Source organism: Salvelinus fontinalis, unplaced genomic scaffold (genome assembly GCF_029448725.1).
Source record: "Salvelinus fontinalis isolate EN_2023a unplaced genomic scaffold, ASM2944872v1 scaffold_0002, whole genome shotgun sequence".
Taxonomy (NCBI): Eukaryota; Metazoa; Chordata; class Actinopteri; order Salmoniformes; family Salmonidae; genus Salvelinus; species Salvelinus fontinalis.
In genome coordinates, this window is record NW_026600211.1 from 1,160,694 (window position 1) to 1,178,309 (window position 17,616).

Here is a 17,616-nt window from a genome sequence, read left to right on the forward strand (position 1 = left end):
GTCTGAGCTGCCTGCACTGCCTGCCTGCCCAGCGCCGTCTGAGCTGCCTGCCTGTCCAGCACCATCTGAGCCATCCGTCTGCCCAGCGCCGTCTGAGCCATCCGTCTGCCCAGCGCCATCTGAGCCATCCGTCTGCCCAGCGCCGTCTGAGCCATCCGTCTGCCCAGCTCCATCTGAGCCATCCGTCTGCCCAGCGCCATCTGAGCCAGCCGTCTGCCACGAGCCTTCAGAGCCGCCCGTCTGTCCCGAGCCATTAGAGCCGTCCGCCAGTCAGGAGCCGCTAGAGCCGTCCGTCAGTCAGGAGCTGCCAGAGCCGCCAGCCAGTCAGGAGCTGCCAGAGCCGCCAGCCAGTCAGGAGCTGCCAGAGCCGCCAGCCAGTCAGGAGCTGCCAGAGCCGCCAGCCAGTCAGGAGCTGCCAGAGCCGCCAGCCAGTCAGGAGCTGCCTTCCAGTCATGAGCTGCCTTCCAGTCATGAGGTGCCCTACAGTCATGAGCTGCCCTACAGTCATGAGCTGCCCTACAGTCATGAGCTGCCCTACAGTCATGAGCTGCCCTACAGTCTAGAGCTGCTCTCCAGTCATGAGCTGCTCTCCAGTCATGAGCTGCTCTCCAGTCATGAGCTGCTCTCCAGTCATGAGCTGCCCTCCAGTCATGAGCTGCCCTCCAGTCATGAGCTGCCCTCCAGTCATGAGCTGCCCTCCAGTCATGAGCTGCCCTCCAGTCATGAGCTGCCACCCAGTCATGAGCTGCCACCCAGTCCGGAGCTGCCACCCAGTCCGGAGCTGCCTCTCTGTCCGGAGTTACCTCTCTGTCCTGAGCTACCTCTCTGTCCTGAGCTACCTCTCTGTCCTGAGCTACCTCTCTGTCCTGAGCTACCTCCTAAATCATGTGGGGGCCGTGGGGAGGATTCTTAGGCCAAGGTCGTGGGCGAGGGTCGCCACTCAAAGGACGCTAAGGAGGGGGACAAAGACAGTGGTGGAGTGGTGTCCTCAACCTTCCCAAGTTCTCTCACGTCACCCCGCTCCTCCGCTCTCTCCACTGGCTTCCAGTTGAAGCTCGCATCCGCTACAAGACCATGGTGCTTGCCTACGGAGCTGTGAGGGGAACGGCACCTCAGTACCTTCAGGCTCTGATCAGGCCCTACACCCAAACAAGGGCACTGCGTTCATCCACCTCTGGCCTGCTCGCCTCCCTACCACTGAGGAAGTACAGTTCCCGCTCAGCCCAGTCAAAACTGTTCGCTGCTCTGGCACCCCAATGGTGGAACAAACTCCCTCACGACGCCAGGACAGCGGAGTCAATCACCACCTTCCGGAGACACCTGAAACCCCACCTCTTTAAGGAATACCTAGGATAGGATAAAGCAATCATTCTGACACCCCCCCCCTTAAAATATTTAGATGCACTATTGTAAAGGGGCTGTTCCACTGGATGTCACAAGGTGAATGCACCAATTTGTAAGTCGCTCTGGATAAGAGCGTCTGCTAAATGACTTAAATGTAAATGTAAATGTCCCTGATTGAGAATCATATATAGGTGGCTTGTTTTGTGTGGGTGGTTGTCTCCTGTCTCTGTGTTTGTGTTCTGCACCAGCTAGGACTGTGACGGTATGTTCTTTTGTTATTTTGTATAGTGTTTTTTGTTTTGTCTAATTAAATTCATTATGTCAAATTACCACGCTGCACATTGGTCCTCTGATCCTTCTCGCCTCTCCTCGTCTGAGGAGGAGGACGAAGTAGACTGCCGTTACAGAACCACCCACCAAACCCGGATCAAGCAGCGTGAGAACGGGCAGCAGCGACAGCAGCAGCGGTACCAGGAGGAATGGTCATGGGAGCAAATATTTAACGGAGAAGGACCCTGGGCTAAGGTTGGAGAATATCGCCGCTCTCGGGAAGAGATGGAGGCAGCTAAAGCCCAGGAGCGGTGGTATGAGGAGGCAGCACGGAAGCGTGGCTGGAAGCCCGTGAAGAAACCCCAAAAATTTCTTGGGGGGGGGGGGGGATAAAGGGTAGTGTGGCGAAGGTAGGTAGGAAACCTGCGCCCACTTCCCATGTTTACCGTGGAGAGCGGGAGTACGGGCAGACACCGTGTTATGCGGAAGAGCGCACGGTGTCTCCTGTACGGGTGCATAGCCCGGTGCGAGTTATTCCACCTCCCCGCACTGGGCGGGCTAGAGTGAGCATTGAGCCAAGTGCCATGAAGCCGGCTCTACATATCTGGCCTCCAGTACGTCTCCTCGGGCCGGTGTACATGGCACCAGCCTTACGCATGGTGTCCCCGGTTCGCCAACACAGCCCAGTGCGGGTTATTCCACCTCGCCGCACTGGACGGGCTACGGGGAGCATGCAACCAGGTAAGGTTGGGCAGGCTCAGTGCTCAAGGGAGCCAGTACGCCTGCACAGTCCGGTATATCCGGCGCTACCTTCCCGCTCCACCCCAGTACCACCAGTGCCTACATCACGCACCAGGCTTCCAGTGCGTCTCCAGAGCCCTGTTCCTCCTCCACGCACTCTCCCTGTGGTGCGTGTCTCCAGCCCAGTACCTCCAGTTCCGGCACCACGCACCAAGCCTCCTGTGCGTCTCCAGAGCCCTGTACGCACTGTTCCTTCTCACCGCACTCGCCCTGAGGTGCGTGCCCTCAGCCCGGTACCACCAGTGCCGGTACCACGCACCAGGCCTATAGTGCGCATCGAGAGTCCAGTGTGCCCTGTTCCTGCTCCCCGCACTAGCCTTGAGGTGCGTGTCTCCAGTCCGGTACCACCAGTTCCGGCACCACGCACCAGGCCTACTGTGCACCTCAGCAGGTCAGAGTCGGCCATCTGCACAACGCCGCCTGCACTGCTTGTCTGTCCAGCGCCGTCTGAGCTGCCTGCCTGCCCAGCGCCGTCTGAACTGCCTGCACTGCTCGTCTGCTCAACGCCGCCTGCACTGCTCGTCTGTCCAGCGCCGTCTGAGCTGCCTGCCTGCCCAGCGCCGTCTGAACTGCCTGCACTGCTCGTCTGCTCAACGCCGCCTGCACTGCTCGTCTGCCCAGCGCCGTCTGAGCTGCCTGCACTGCCTGCCTGCCCAGCGCCGTCTGAGCTGCCTGCCTGTCCAGCACCATCTGAGCCATCCGTCTGCCCAGCGCCGTCTGAGCCATCCGTCTGCCCAGCGCCATCTGAGCCATCCGTCTGCCCAGCGCCGTCTGAGCCATCCGTCTGCCCAGCTCCATCTGAGCCATCCGTCTGCCCAGCGCCATCTGAGCCAGCCGTCTGCCACGAGCCTTCAGAGCCGCCCGTCTGTCCCGAGCCATTAGAGCCGTCCGCCAGTCAGGAGCCGCTAGAGCCGTCCGTCAGTCAGGAGCTGCCAGAGCCGCCAGCCAGTCAGGAGCTGCCAGAGCCGCCAGCCAGTCAGGAGCTGCCAGAGCCGCCAGCCAGTCAGGAGCTGCCAGAGCCGCCAGCCAGTCAGGAGCTGCCAGAGCCGCCAGCCAGTCAGGAGCTGCCTTCCAGTCATGAGCTGCCTTCCAGTCATGAGGTGCCCTACAGTCATGAGCTGCCCTACAGTCATGAGCTGCCCTACAGTCATGAGCTGCCCTACAGTCATGAGCTGCCCTACAGTCTAGAGCTGCTCTCCAGTCATGAGCTGCTCTCCAGTCATGAGCTGCTCTCCAGTCATGAGCTGCTCTCCAGTCATGAGCTGCCCTCCAGTCATGAGCTGCCCTCCAGTCATGAGCTGCCCTCCAGTCATGAGCTGCCCTCCAGTCATGAGCTGCCCTCCAGTCATGAGCTGCCACCCAGTCATGAGCTGCCACCCAGTCCGGAGCTGCCACCCAGTCCGGAGCTGCCTCTCTGTCCGGAGTTACCTCTCTGTCCTGAGCTACCTCTCTGTCCTGAGCTACCTCTCTGTCCTGAGCTACCTCTCTGTCCTGAGCTACCTCCTAAATCATGTGGGGGCCGTGGGGAGGATTCTTAGGCCAAGGTCGTGGGCGAGGGTCGCCACTCAAAGGACGCTAAGGAGGGGGACAAAGACAGTGGTGGAGTGGTGTCCTCAACCTTCCCAAGTTCTCTCACGTCACCCCGCTCCTCCGCTCTCTCCACTGGCTTCCAGTTGAAGCTCGCATCCGCTACAAGACCATGGTGCTTGCCTACGGAGCTGTGAGGGGAACGGCACCTCAGTACCTTCAGGCTCTGATCAGGCCCTACACCCAAACAAGGGCACTGCGTTCATCCACCTCTGGCCTGCTCGCCTCCCTACCACTGAGGAAGTACAGTTCCCGCTCAGCCCAGTCAAAACTGTTCGCTGCTCTGGCACCCCAATGGTGGAACAAACTCCCTCACGACGCCAGGACAGCGGAGTCAATCACCACCTTCCGGAGACACCTGAAACCCCACCTCTTTAAGGAATACCTAGGATAGGATAAAGCAATCATTCTGACACCCCCCCCCTTAAAATATTTAGATGCACTATTGTAAAGGGGCTGTTCCACTGGATGTCACAAGGTGAATGCACCAATTTGTAAGTCGCTCTGGATAAGAGCGTCTGCTAAATGACTTAAATGTAAATGTAAATGTCCCTGATTGAGAATCATATATAGGTGGCTTGTTTTGTGTGGGTGGTTGTCTCCTGTCTCTGTGTTTGTGTTCTGCACCAGCTAGGACTGTGACGGTATGTTCTTTTGTTATTTTGTATAGTGTTTTTTGTTTTGTCTAATTAAATTCATTATGTCAAATTACCACGCTGCACATTGGTCCTCTGATCCTTCTCGCCTCTCCTCGTCTGAGGAGCAGGACGAAGTAGACTGCCGTTACACAAAATATATATATATTTATATATAAATAAATGGTGGGACCAACAGCAATAATAATAGTATTGGTGGACATGGGATTACCATTAACAACAACTACAACAACAATATTAATTAGAATAACAACAATAACAACAATACATTAAAGCAACAGTAGTAGACCAGTCTCAACATGACTGAGAAGACACATGACCTGGTATGAAAGACAAAACAAAACGGGAAATATTATCAACATTCATCTCTCTCTCTCTCCCTCTCTCTCTCTCTCGCTCTCTCGCTCTCTCTCTCTCTCTCAGCACCATGTCCAGGCCGTCAGGGGGCGGTGTTTCCAATGATGTCACCCGCTTCCTGTCCACGGGGGCGGTGCCAGGCTCACCCACTTCCTCTACCCCCACTGGCCACGTATTCTCCGCCTCCAGCCAGGCTGATTGGGCGGCAAAGAGGCTCGTCTGGGTTCCATCCGAGAAGCACGGCTTTGAGGTGAGTGGGCTGGGCGGGGCCAATGGGTGTGGTCAGGGTGGAGGGCAGCCGGTGGTGAGGTTAGGGGTAGGGGCGAATTTTTCAACTAATAAACTAATCATGGTCGTCAGTATAGTGTCAGGACCCGGTGCGAGAAATAGTCACTAATAATCGTCAGAACCCAGAAGATGAGGCAGACACAGCAGTACTAGAGATGGTGGTTTAATAAAATAACAAAATCTTCAGGCAAAGAAACTAAATCCACAATGTCCAAAAATAAAGCCAAGAGGCACAAAATGGAAATCCTCCAAAATACAAAAGAAACTCCACAAAGTGGTAAAAAACAGCAGGGAAAAACAAACCTCAAAAGACTACTCAAATAATACACAATAACTAAACCAGAGAACCTCTGGAAAATCCAACAAGAGAAATATCTGTATAAAACAAGGCTTGGGCTGGGGCTGGGTGCTAACTTACACACACTGAGCAAGGAACTGAGGAACACACAGGGTTTAAATACTAACAAGGGAATGACCTACAGGTGCAAACAATAATTAGAGCAAGAAAAACAAAAGGTACAAAAAAGGTGCAATGGGGACATCTAGTGACCAAAACCCGAACAGTCTTGGCCAAAACCTGACAGAATCCCCCTCCTAGGAACGGCTCCTGACGTTCCTACCAGCCTTCTCAGGGTGGAGGGTCCTGAACTGACGAATGAGGTCAGGGTCCAGTATGTCCTTGGCAGGAACCCAGGAGCGCTCCTCGGGACCGTAGCCTTCCCAGTCCACCAGATACTGCCAGGACCACTGCACCCGGCGGGAATCCAGTATCCGGTGGACGGTATAAGCCGACACGGGGCGGAGGGGGAGGTCTGCCTGCCGGGATAAGGGGAGAAAAAACAACAGGTTTTAATAAAGAAATGTGAAATGTTGGATTGATCTTAACCTGTTGGGGATGGGGGCGCTGTTTAGACTATTTATACTAATGTGGCTAATTTTTTAAACGGCTTCCCACAAAATCCTTGATCGTACAATATGCATATTATTATTATTATTGGATAGAAAACAGTCTATAGTTTCTATAGGAGTTGAAATTTTGTCTCTAAGTGGAACAGAGCCCATTCTACAGCAATTTCCCTGACATGGAGTCAGATTTGAGAAATGTTGGCCACTTTTCTGAAGTCAGTTAAAAGGGCACTGTCGTTGCTATGACTATACGGACACTTCTTACGTCTTCCCCTGGATGCCTTTACGTGATGACGATTCCAACGGGCTCGATTGCGCGTTCACAGGCCCTACAAATGAAAAAACTCTGAAGCTAGTCATTCTTTGGGAGCTGCGTAACGCGCGTGGAAGACACCGACCCTCTCCTGTTCCAAGCGTTAGTTTAGCCTGTTATATTTCTCCGGTCATCTTTTCACTCGTTATAGGAGTTACAAACATCATAAAGTAGTTAATTTAAAGCGTTTTATAGCAATTTATATCCGTTTAGTGCGATTTTGGGACATTTATTTTTGCAACGATGTGAAAAGTTGGGCACGCTTTTCAGTTCATCCCGAACGTAGTTGACATTTCCACATGGCAAGAGGACAGCTTTCCACCAAAAGACGATTTCTCCCAAGAAAGGATCCTTTGCCCAAGATACTGATGGAAGAACAGCTCAAGGTAGGACATTTTTATTATGATAAATCGTGTTTCTGTCGAAACATTTTAGTGGCTTAGGACGCCATGTTTTTTGACGTAGCTTCGCTTGGCGCAAACTGTATTGAAAAGTAAGGATAAATTAAAAAATGTAATAACGCAATTGTATTAAGAATTAAATTGTCTATCAATCCCTGTCCACCCTATATTTTTTAGTCACGTTTATGAGTATTTATGTATAAGAGTAGATCACTGTCTAAGTGGCGCAAGGACATTTTCTGACCAGCTGAGCTACATTTCACATTGTCTAACCATGATTTTGGTGGCTAAATATAAACATTTTCGATCAAACTGTATATGCATGTTGTAATGTGATGTTACAGGAGTGTCATCGGAAGAATTCTGAGAAGGTTAGTGAAAAAATTAATATCTTTTGGCGATGTTGACTTTTATCGCTCACTTTGGCTAGAATCAATGCTGGGCTGCTAATTGCTATGTGCTAAGCTAATATAACGATTTATTGTGTTTTCGCTGTAAGACACTTAGAAAATCTGAAATATTGTCTGTATTCACAGGATCTGTGTCTTTCGATTCGTGTATGCTGTGTATTTTTACGAAATGTTTGATGATTAGTAGTTAGGTAAACACGTTGCTCATTGTAATTATTCTAGTCCATTTGTGATGGTGGGTGCAATTGTAAACTATGCCATATACCTGAAATATGCACTTTTTTCTAACAAAACCTATCCCATACCATAAATATGTTATCAGACTGTCATCTAATGAGTTTTTTTGTTGGTTAGGGGCTATAAATATCTTAGTTTAGCCGAATTGGTGATGGCTACTGGTGTTGGTGGACAAATAAAAGATGGTGGATTATGCTAATGTGTTTTTAGGTAATAGATGTACATCTTTACATATTGTGTCTTCCCTGTAAAACATTTTAAAAATCGGAAATGTTGACTGGATTCATAAGATCTGTGTCTTTCATTAGCTGTATTGGACTTTAATGTGTGAAAGTTAAATATTTTAAAAAAATATTTTTTTTGAATTTCGCGGCACTGGTTTTTCAGTGGGGGGGGGGGGGGTGTGCCGCTAGCGCCACGCTGATCCTAGACAGGTTAAGGGATCTGGGTAAGTGCAGGCGAAAAGTAATGGGATTGACTCTCCTGGCAATCTTAAAGGGACCGATGAACCTCTGGGACAGCTTGTGAGACTCCACCCGTAGTGGTAAGTTCTTAGTTGAGAGCCATACTCTCTGGCCGGGGTACAGGGTAGGACCGGGACGGCGACGTCTGTTGGCTTGTCGTTGGTACTGCTGAGAGGAACGCAGAAGATTAAGACGTGCCTTCTTCCACGTAAGCCGACAGCGTCTGATGAACCTCGAGGCTGAAGGCACTCTGACTTCTGCCTCCTGGTCCGGGAACAATAGAGGCGCATAGCCAAACTGACACTCATGCGGGGATATACCAGTGGAGGAGGAGCACAAGGTGTTGTGCGCGTACTCGGCCCAAACAATGAAGGATGACCATGTGGACGGGTTGTTGGAAACCATGCATCTGAGGGTGGTTTCCAGCTCCTGATTCATCCTCTCAGTTTGGCCATTGGACTCCGGATGGTACCCTGAAGATAAACTGGCCGTAGCCCCTATGAGTTGGCAGAAGGCCTTCCAAAACCTTGAGGCGAACTGGGGACCTCTGTCAGAAACCATATCTTGCGGAATCCCAAAGACTCGGAACACATGGTTAATCACCAACTCAGCTGTTTCCTTGGCAGAAGGTAATTTGGTCAAGGGAACAAACCTGGCCGCCTTAGAAAACCTGTCGATGATGACTAGGATCGTAGTATTACCATGGGACGGAGGAAGGCCAGTAATAAAGTCCAACGAGATATGGGACCAGGGTCGGTGGGGAATAGATAGAGGGTGAAGGAGTCCTTGAGGGCGGAGGTGAGAAGATTTGCCCTGGCAGCACACGGAACAGGCCTTGACGAAAGTGGCAACGTCTTCTTTTATGGTGGGCCACCAGAACTTACGCTGGATGAACTCCAAGGTGCGACCTACGCCCGGGTGACAGGTGAGGCGAGAGGAGTGCCCCCACAGAAGGACTTGGGACCTTGCTGCCTTGGGAACAAACAACCGATTAGCAGGACCTCCTCCAGGGCCCGGTTCGATGGCTTGAGCTTGTTTCACGGCATCCTCCACTTGCCACGAGATCAGAGCCAATTTCTTAGCGGCCGGAAGGACAGTCATGTCAGTATCTTCTCGAATGGCAGGAGAGTAGATTCGTGACAAGGCGTCCGGTTTGAGATTCTTCGACCCGGGTCTATAGGTGAGGATAAACTGAAATCGGCTGAAGAAAAGAGACCATCGAGCTTGTCTGGAGTTCAACCGCTTCGCCTGCTGGATATACTCCAGATTTTTGTGGTCCGTAAGCACTTGAAACGGTTGAGAAGCCCCCTCGAGCCAGTGTCTCCATTCCTTCAATGCCATCTTAACCGCTAGGAGTTCACGATCCCCCACATCGTAATTCCTCTCGGCCGGGGTAAGCCGGTGAGAGAAGAAGGCGCAAGGATGAAGCTTCTTGTCTTCACCCGTCTGAGACAGGACAGCTCCAACCCCAACCTCTGATGCGTCTACCTCCACCACAAAAGGTTCATCCGCCGTTGGTAGTGTCAGGATGGGAGCAGAGAGGATGCGCTGCTTGAGTCCTTGGAAGGCCGTCTCAGCTTCTCTTCCCCACAGAAACCTTGTGTTGCCACCCTTGGTTACAGCTGAGAGAGGGGCTGCCACCGAGCTGAAGTTCTTGATGAACTTGCGGTAAAAGTTGGTGAAGCCCAGGAAACGCTGAACTTCCTTAACGGACTTGGGGGTGGGCCAATCCGCTACCGCCCCTACCTTCTTGGGGTCCATCTGGACTCGACCGGGTTCCACTATAAATCCCAAGAATTGTACTCGAGAGGAATGGAATTCACACTTTTCCGGCTTAACGTACAAATGGCTGTCTAGGAGGCGTTTGAGCACTTGTCTGACATGCTTAGTGTGTTCTTGAAGGGAGCTCGAAAAGATGAGGATGTCATCCAAGTAAACAAACACGAAGATGTTAAGCATATCCCTAAGCACATCGTTTATGAGCGCTTGGAACACAGCCGGGGCGTTGGTCAGGCCGAAGGGCATCACCGAGTATTCGTAGTGACCAGTAGGCGTGTTGAAAGCGGTCTTCCACTCGTCCCCGGTAGTCAATGCAAGGTCGTAATCCACCGTCTTTCTTGGCCACAAAGAAAAACCCTGCTCCCGCCGGCGAGGTAGATGGACGCATGAGGCCTGCTGCCAGAGCGTCCTTGATGTAGGTATCCATAGCAGCTCGTTCGGGAGGAGAAAGGGAAAAGATCCGACCCCTGGGAGGGCAGGTCCCCGGAAACAGGTCGATGGTGCAATCGTAAGGTCTATGGGGTGGTAGTTTGGTGGCCCTCTGTTTGCTAAATACCAGTTTGAGGTCATGGTAACACTCGGGAACTCGGGACAGGTCGATGGATTCTAGAGACTCGGAAGGGGAACTCTGGGAACTCGGGAAGATACAAGTGGCTTGGCACGTAGGACCCCACTGCTTGATAGTGCCCACAGACCAGTCAATGTGAGGGTTATGGCTGTGAAGCCAGGGATAACCAAGGACGAGAGGGAACTCGGAACAGGAGATCAGATGAAAGTTCATCACTTCCTGGTGTTGGGAAACTGAAAGTCCCAAGGGGGTAGTGGCACGAGTGACAAGTCCAGATCCCAAAGGGCTTCTATCCAACGTAGTAACCCTTATGGGGTCACTTAGAGGTTCAGAAGGAACGCCATTCTCCTTCGCCCAGACCCCATCCATGAAGTTACCTGCGGCTCCAGAGTCTACCAAAGCTTGAAGAGAAAACTCGTGGTCGTCCCAGGAAAGGGTAACTGGAATGAGCAGGCGGGAGTTGGATGGATGGGAGGAGGTTAAGGTTTCCCGTTACAGTCCTCCCAGGCCTGCACGGGAGAGTGCGTTTCCCTGGAGCCCGGGACACGTGGAGCGGAAATGGCCCGGTTTGCCGCAATATAGACAGCATCGCTCCCTCATCCGGCGGTCTCTCTCAGCCTGGGAGATGCGTCCAACCTGCATGGGTTCTGGTGGAGCCAGCGAGGATAAAGGTGGAGACTCGGAGCTGGAACCGATAGGAGCTAGGGTGAGCGGTCTACGGTTGAGTTCTCTCTCTCTCTCAGACGCTGGTCTATGCGTGAAGCCAACTTGATAAGGGACTCGAGGTTGTCCGGTGGTTCCCGAGTGGCCAATTTATCTTGGATGGTGTCAGAAAGACCCTTCAAAAAACACACTGTGAGCGCCTCGTCGTTCCAGCCACTTGCTGCTGCCACAGTGCGGAACTGGATGGCATAGTCCGTCACGCTGCGCCGACCTTGGTGGAGAGTCAGGAGCTGTTTGGCTGAGTCAGGGCCGTTGGTAGGACCTTGAAACACTCGCTTGAATTCTTCAGCAAAGGTAGAGTAGCTGGCACAGCAGGGACTTTGGGCATCCCACACAGCAGTAGCCCAGGCTAGGGCTTTTTCCGACAGCAGGGTGATGATATATGCTATCTTGGACCGGTCGGTGGGAAACGACGATGGTTGCAGCTCAAAGGAGAGAGAACATTCGGTGACAAAAACCCCCTACAAACACTCGGATCCCCTGAGAATCGTTGGGGAGGCGGCAGACGAGGTTCAGCCAGGGGGTTAACTGCCAGGGGCACTTGAATCGGATGAACTGGAGCAGAAGCGGTTGCCGGGGAAAGTCGATCCGAAATCTGCTTTATGGAAGTCAGCATCTCTGACAGAAGTTGAGAATGTCTAGCCATTAAGGCCTCTTGCTGAACCAGAGCAGCTTCATGGCGTTGGACAGTCCCCTCGTGGTGGGACAGCATGGAAAAAAATCCTGGGTACTGGCTGCCTCTGGGTTCATTATAATGGCTCAGTGTTTCTGTCAGTGCGAGAAATAGTCACTAATAATCGTCAGAACCCAGAAGATGAGGCAGACACAGCAGTACTAGAGATGGTGGTTTAATAAAAGAACAAAATCTTCAGGCAAAGAAACTAAATCCACAATGTCCAAAAATAAAGCCAAGAGGCACAAAATGGAAATCCTCCAAAATACAAAAGAAACTCCACAAAGTGGTAAAAAACAGCAGGGAAAAACAAACCTCAAAAGACTACTCAAATAATACACAAGAACTAAACCAGAGAACCTCTGGAAAATCCAACAAGAGAAATATCTGTATAAAACAAGGCTTGGGCTGGGGCTGGGTGCCAACTTACACACACTGAGCAAGGAACTGAGGAACACACAGGGTTTAAATACTAACAAGGGAATGACCTACAGGTGCAAACAATAATTAGAGCAAGAAAAACAAAAGGTACAAAAAAGGTGCAATGGGGACATCTAGTGACCAAAACCCGAACAGTCTTGGCCAAAACCTGACATATAGGGCATTGTTAGTTGAAGCAGGTGTCTTAGAGTTGGGCTGGAACAAAAACCTGTGTGCACTGCTGCGCTCCACGGAGTTGCCCACTTCTTGCCCTACCATGGGGCACAGCACAGGCCTCCCTGCGTCCATCAGTCCTGTGCAGTTGAGCACGGCATTGACAACTACATAGCAGATAAGCACACCATGCATTCAATTGAGATGATTCCATACCATGTCATAATCATTTTCATGATCTATTTGCTGCATTTCTATCTGCAGCACTCTGAGCAGTCCTCATACAGGTGAATAATTAGCTCCAGGCGTGTGCCTGTTTGACAGGTGTGGAAAAGAGAACCGTGTGTTTCTCAAGACAATGGAATGGTAACGCATTGATCTAGCATTCTCTAAGATGCTATTTCACAGTGTTGGTATAACTTCCTTGTCTTTCGATGCTTCTCTGTACCCCTTCCAACTCTATTCTAGTCTCCTTCTATTGTCAGTGTACTAGGGCTCCTAGTTCTCCTCTATTACATTGCTTTAGTCACTGGGCTCTATCTCTCTGTTGCTCCTTCTATTGCCAGTGTACTAGGGCTCCTAGTTCTCCTCTATTACATTGCTTTAGTCACTGGGCTCTATCTATCTGTTGGAGCCACACTGCGCGCTGATCTACATCACTCAACTCTACTTGTTGCATTTTAAACCTCGTCTTTCTATGAGAAGTGGCATCACTTGTAGAACACTTCCACCTCTATCCTTTACCTTGATCACTATCTTCTTCTCTGTTCTGCTGTGTCCCAGTGCCCACTGTGTTCCAAGGCTCTTTGTGTTTGACAATGTGACAGGGTTCCACGGGCGCTCTTCTCTATAGTATGTCTATACAGGGTATCTCTCTCTGTTTCTCTGCTGTTCTGATATGGAGCTCTATGAATAGAACAATACACTCCTTCAGCCTCCTAATGTTAAAGAGGCCGCAGCAACACACACACACACACACACACACACACACACACACACACAGTCACACACATAGTCACACACACAGTCGTCATTCTACATTCATATTTTAAGTGTGTGGTTAGTCGTATTCTGAGAATGCGGGTGTGTGTGCCAGGCAGAAGTAAATGGTGAACAGAACAGAGCAGAACAGAGCAGAGCAGAACAGAGCAGAGCAGAGCAGAGCAGAACAGAGCAGAGCAGAGCAGAGCAGAGCAGAACAGAGCAGAACAGAGCAGAACAGAGCAGAACAGAGGAGAACAGAACAGAGGAGAACAGAACAGAGGAGAGCAGAGCAGAACAGAACAGAGCAGACTAGAACAGAGCAGACTAGAACAGAGCAGAGGAGAACAGAGCAGAGGAGAACAGAGCAGAGGAGAACAGAGCAGAGGAGAACAGAGCAGAGGAGAACAGAGCAGAGGAGAACAGAGCAGAGGAGAACAGAGCAGAGGAGAACAGAGCAGAGGAGAACAGAGCAGAGGAGAACAGAGCAGAACAGAGCAGAGGAGAGCAGAGGAGAGCAGAGGAGAACAGAGGAGAACAGAGGAGAACAGAGGAGAATAGAATAGAACAGAGCAGAATAGAACAGAGCAGAATAGAACAGAGCAGAATAGAACAGAACAGAATAGAACAGAGCAGAATAGAACAGAGGAGAATAGAACAGAGGAGAATAGAACAGAGGAGAATATAACAGAGCAGAATAGAACAGAGGAGAACAGAGTAGAATAGAGTAGAATAGAGTAGAATAGAGTAGAATAGAGTAGAATAGAGTAGAATCTTGTGACCTGACCAGTTCAGAGTTCACCACTTCCTGTCGACCCCCCCGGTCATAAGAGCTGTACTATGACTGGGGTTATTAACTCCTCCCTCTCTCTCTGTGTCTATTTCTGTTCGCCCCTCCTCAGTCTAGCCATCTCAACCACTATCAATGTATGCACTGTTTTATGTCATTTGTGTGTATGTGGACACCAGTGATGCTTATTGCTTCATACTGGAAATCAATCCCAACTCCTCTTGTCATGTGATGAAACCCTATATTTCACACCACCATGTGTTATTACCATGTGTTATTACCATGCGTTATTATCATGTGTTATTACCATGTGTTATTACCAATCGTTATTATCATGTGCTATTATCATGTGCTATTATCATGTGCTATTATCATGTGCTATTATCATGTGTTATTACCATGCGTTTCTACCATGTGCTATTATCATGTGTTATTACCATGTGTTATTACCATGCGTTATTATCATGTGTTATTACCATGTGTTATTACCAATCGTTATTATCATGTGTTATTGCCATTTGTTATTATCATGCGTTTCTACCATGTGTTATTATCATGTGTTATTACCATGTGTTATTATCATGCGTTTCTACCATGTGTTATTTTCATGCATTATTTCTACCTTTAGATTTTGTGGCATAGAGAAAGTTAAGGTATCAGACAGGGGAGGTGATATTAATAATACTCTGAGTAAAAGAGAATGTTTTTGGATTTTCACCCTCCAGATATTATTTCCTAAAGGACTTAATGATGAAATGCCTATGTATGTTATGTTGTGAATTTGAACATGAATTATGTGCCTATTTAAGATTACTCTGATGTTTGTCGTACGATGTACCCAATGATTTATGAAAACTTGCTATGTCCTCATTGTGGTTTTACAGACGTGTTTAATACGTCTTATTTACACACTTTATTCAAATATTTATGAAATGCATATTGTTATATTTGGTAGCACTTATTTGTTTTTCCTTCGGCCTCCAACCCCTTTCCATGCGTGTAACAGATGTGGGTGGGGCTAGGTCTACATAAGGGTGCTAATTTTAAGAAACTCAAAAAGCTATGACAAAGGCCGTGAGGCCGATTGTGACATAGAAGTCCGTCACAATTGAAAGACACTGTCAGTAGTGATGTCATTTTGTAAATGTTATGTTGTGATATTGTTTCAAAACCCTGTTGCAATGTATATACTTTAGTATGTTTAGTTAATGGAAAATGTAGGTTTGACTAGGTAATTGCTTAATTAATTAGTGTTAATTGTTCTGAGGGGAGGGGCTAGCCCTACAAAAGGAGCCTCTCTTTCAGTTCATGGGGTCATTTTGGAGCTGTGGATGGGGTAGCATTGTTTTTAGCTGGCCCATAAGGTATATGTTTGATGGCAGAACTGTTGTTTTTGTTCCGGAATCACTTTGTAAATAAACACCTTTGCACAGAAGAACTTTTGCAGCTCCGCCATCTTTTTATTTTGATAGAGGTTAAGTTTTCCAGTTTAGCCTTCTGGCCTACTCTACGTGACACCGATACGTAAGCTTATTAAATATCAGTGATACTATCAAGAGCAGTGTGCAGTTTCCCTTTTCCTTCATCTTGTTCAACTGTTGCCATGCACCTGCAAAAAAGATTGCTCAGATGTGCGAGTGCCTTTTGAATTTTGAATTATCATGCATTATTACCATGTGTTATTACCATGTGTTATTATCATGTGTTATTATCATGCGTTATTATCATGTGTTATTACCATGTGTTATTACCATGTGTTATTATCATGTGTTATTACCATGTGTTATTATCATGTGTTATTATCATGTGTTATTATTATGTGTTTGTACCATGTGTTATTATCATGTGTTATTATTATGTGTTTGTACCATGTGTTATTATCATGTGTTTGTACCATGTGTTATTATCATGCGTTATTACCATGCGTTATTACCATGTGTTATTATCATGTGTTATTATCATGCGTTTGTACCGTGTGTTATTATCATGTGTTATTATCATGTGTTATTATCATGTGTTATTATCATGCGTTTGTACCATGTGTTATTATCATGTGTTATTATCATGCGTTATTACCATGTCTTATTATCATGCGTTATTACCATGTGTTATTATCATGTGTTATTACCATGTTGTCTTATCATGCATTTGTACCATGTGATATTATCATGTGTTATTATCATGCGTTATTACCATGTCTTATTATCATGTGTTATTACCATGTGTTATTACCATGTGTTATTACCATGTGTTATTACCATGTGTTATTATCATGTGTTATTATTATGTGTTTGTACCATGTGTTATTATCATGTGTTATTATTATGTGTTTGTACCATGTGTTATTATCATGTGTTATTATCATGCGTTATTACCATGTGTTATTATCATGTGTTATTATCATGCGTTTGTACCGTGTGTTATTATCATGCGTTTATACCATGTGTTATTATCATGTGTTATTATTATGTGTTATTATCATGTGTTATTATCATGTGTTATTATCATGCGTTTGTACCATGTGTTATTATCATGTGTTATTATCATGCGTTATTACCATGTCTTATTACCATGTGTTATTATCATGTGTTATTACCATGTTGTCTTATCATGCATTTGTACCATGTGATATTATCATGTGTTATTATTATGTGTTTGTATCATGTGTTATTATTATGTGTTTGTACCATGCGTTATTACCATGTGTTATTATCATGTGTTATTATTATGTGTTTGTACCATGTGTTATTATCATGTGTTATTGCCATGCGTTATTACCATGTGATATTATCATGTGTTATTATTATGTGTTTGTATCATGTGTTATTATTAGGTGTTATTATCATGTGTTATTGCCATGCGTTATTACCATGTGTTATTATCATGTGTTATTATTATGCGTTTGTACCATGTGTTATTATCATGTGTTATTATTATGCGTTTGTACCATGTGTTATTATTATGCGTTTTTACCATGTGTTATTATCATGTGTTATTATCATGTTTTATTATTATGCGTTTGTACCATGTGTTATTATCATGTGTTATTATCATGTGTTATTATTATGCGTTTGTACCATGTGTTATTATCATGTGTTATTATTATGCGTTTGTACCATGTGTTATTATCATGTGTTATTATTATGCGTTTGTACCATGTGTTATTATCATGTGTTATTATCATGTGTTATTATTATGCGTTTGTACCATGTGTTATTATCATGTGTTATTATCATGCGTTTGTACCATGTGTTATTATCATGTGTTATTATCATGTGTTATTATTATGCTTTTGTACCATGTGTTATTATCATGTGTTATTATTATGCGTTTGTAACATGTGTTATTATCATGTGTTATTATTATGCGTTTGTTCCATGTGTTATTATCATGTGTTATTATTATGCGTTTGTACCATGTGTTATTATCATGTGTTATTATCATGCGTTTGTACCATGTGTTATGGCTTGTCAT

The 17,616-nt window shown here is 47.4% G+C and overlaps 1 protein-coding gene across 5 annotated transcripts in view; it reads left to right on the forward strand.

Annotated features, from left to right (window-relative positions):
• The window catches only part of LOC129841856 (myosin-10-like), an 87,308-nt gene that overhangs the window by 4,798 nt on the left and 64,894 nt on the right, over nucleotides 1-17,616 (forward strand). For all 5 annotated transcript variants that reach the window (XM_055910183.1, XM_055910181.1, XM_055910188.1 and 2 more), the window contains exon 2: nucleotides 5,082-5,265. In XM_055910183.1, the coding sequence (XP_055766158.1) occupies nucleotides 5,086-5,265 (180 nt within the window). In that variant the 5' untranslated portion in view covers nucleotides 5,082-5,085. The remainder of the gene's footprint in view (nucleotides 1-5,081; nucleotides 5,266-17,616) is intronic.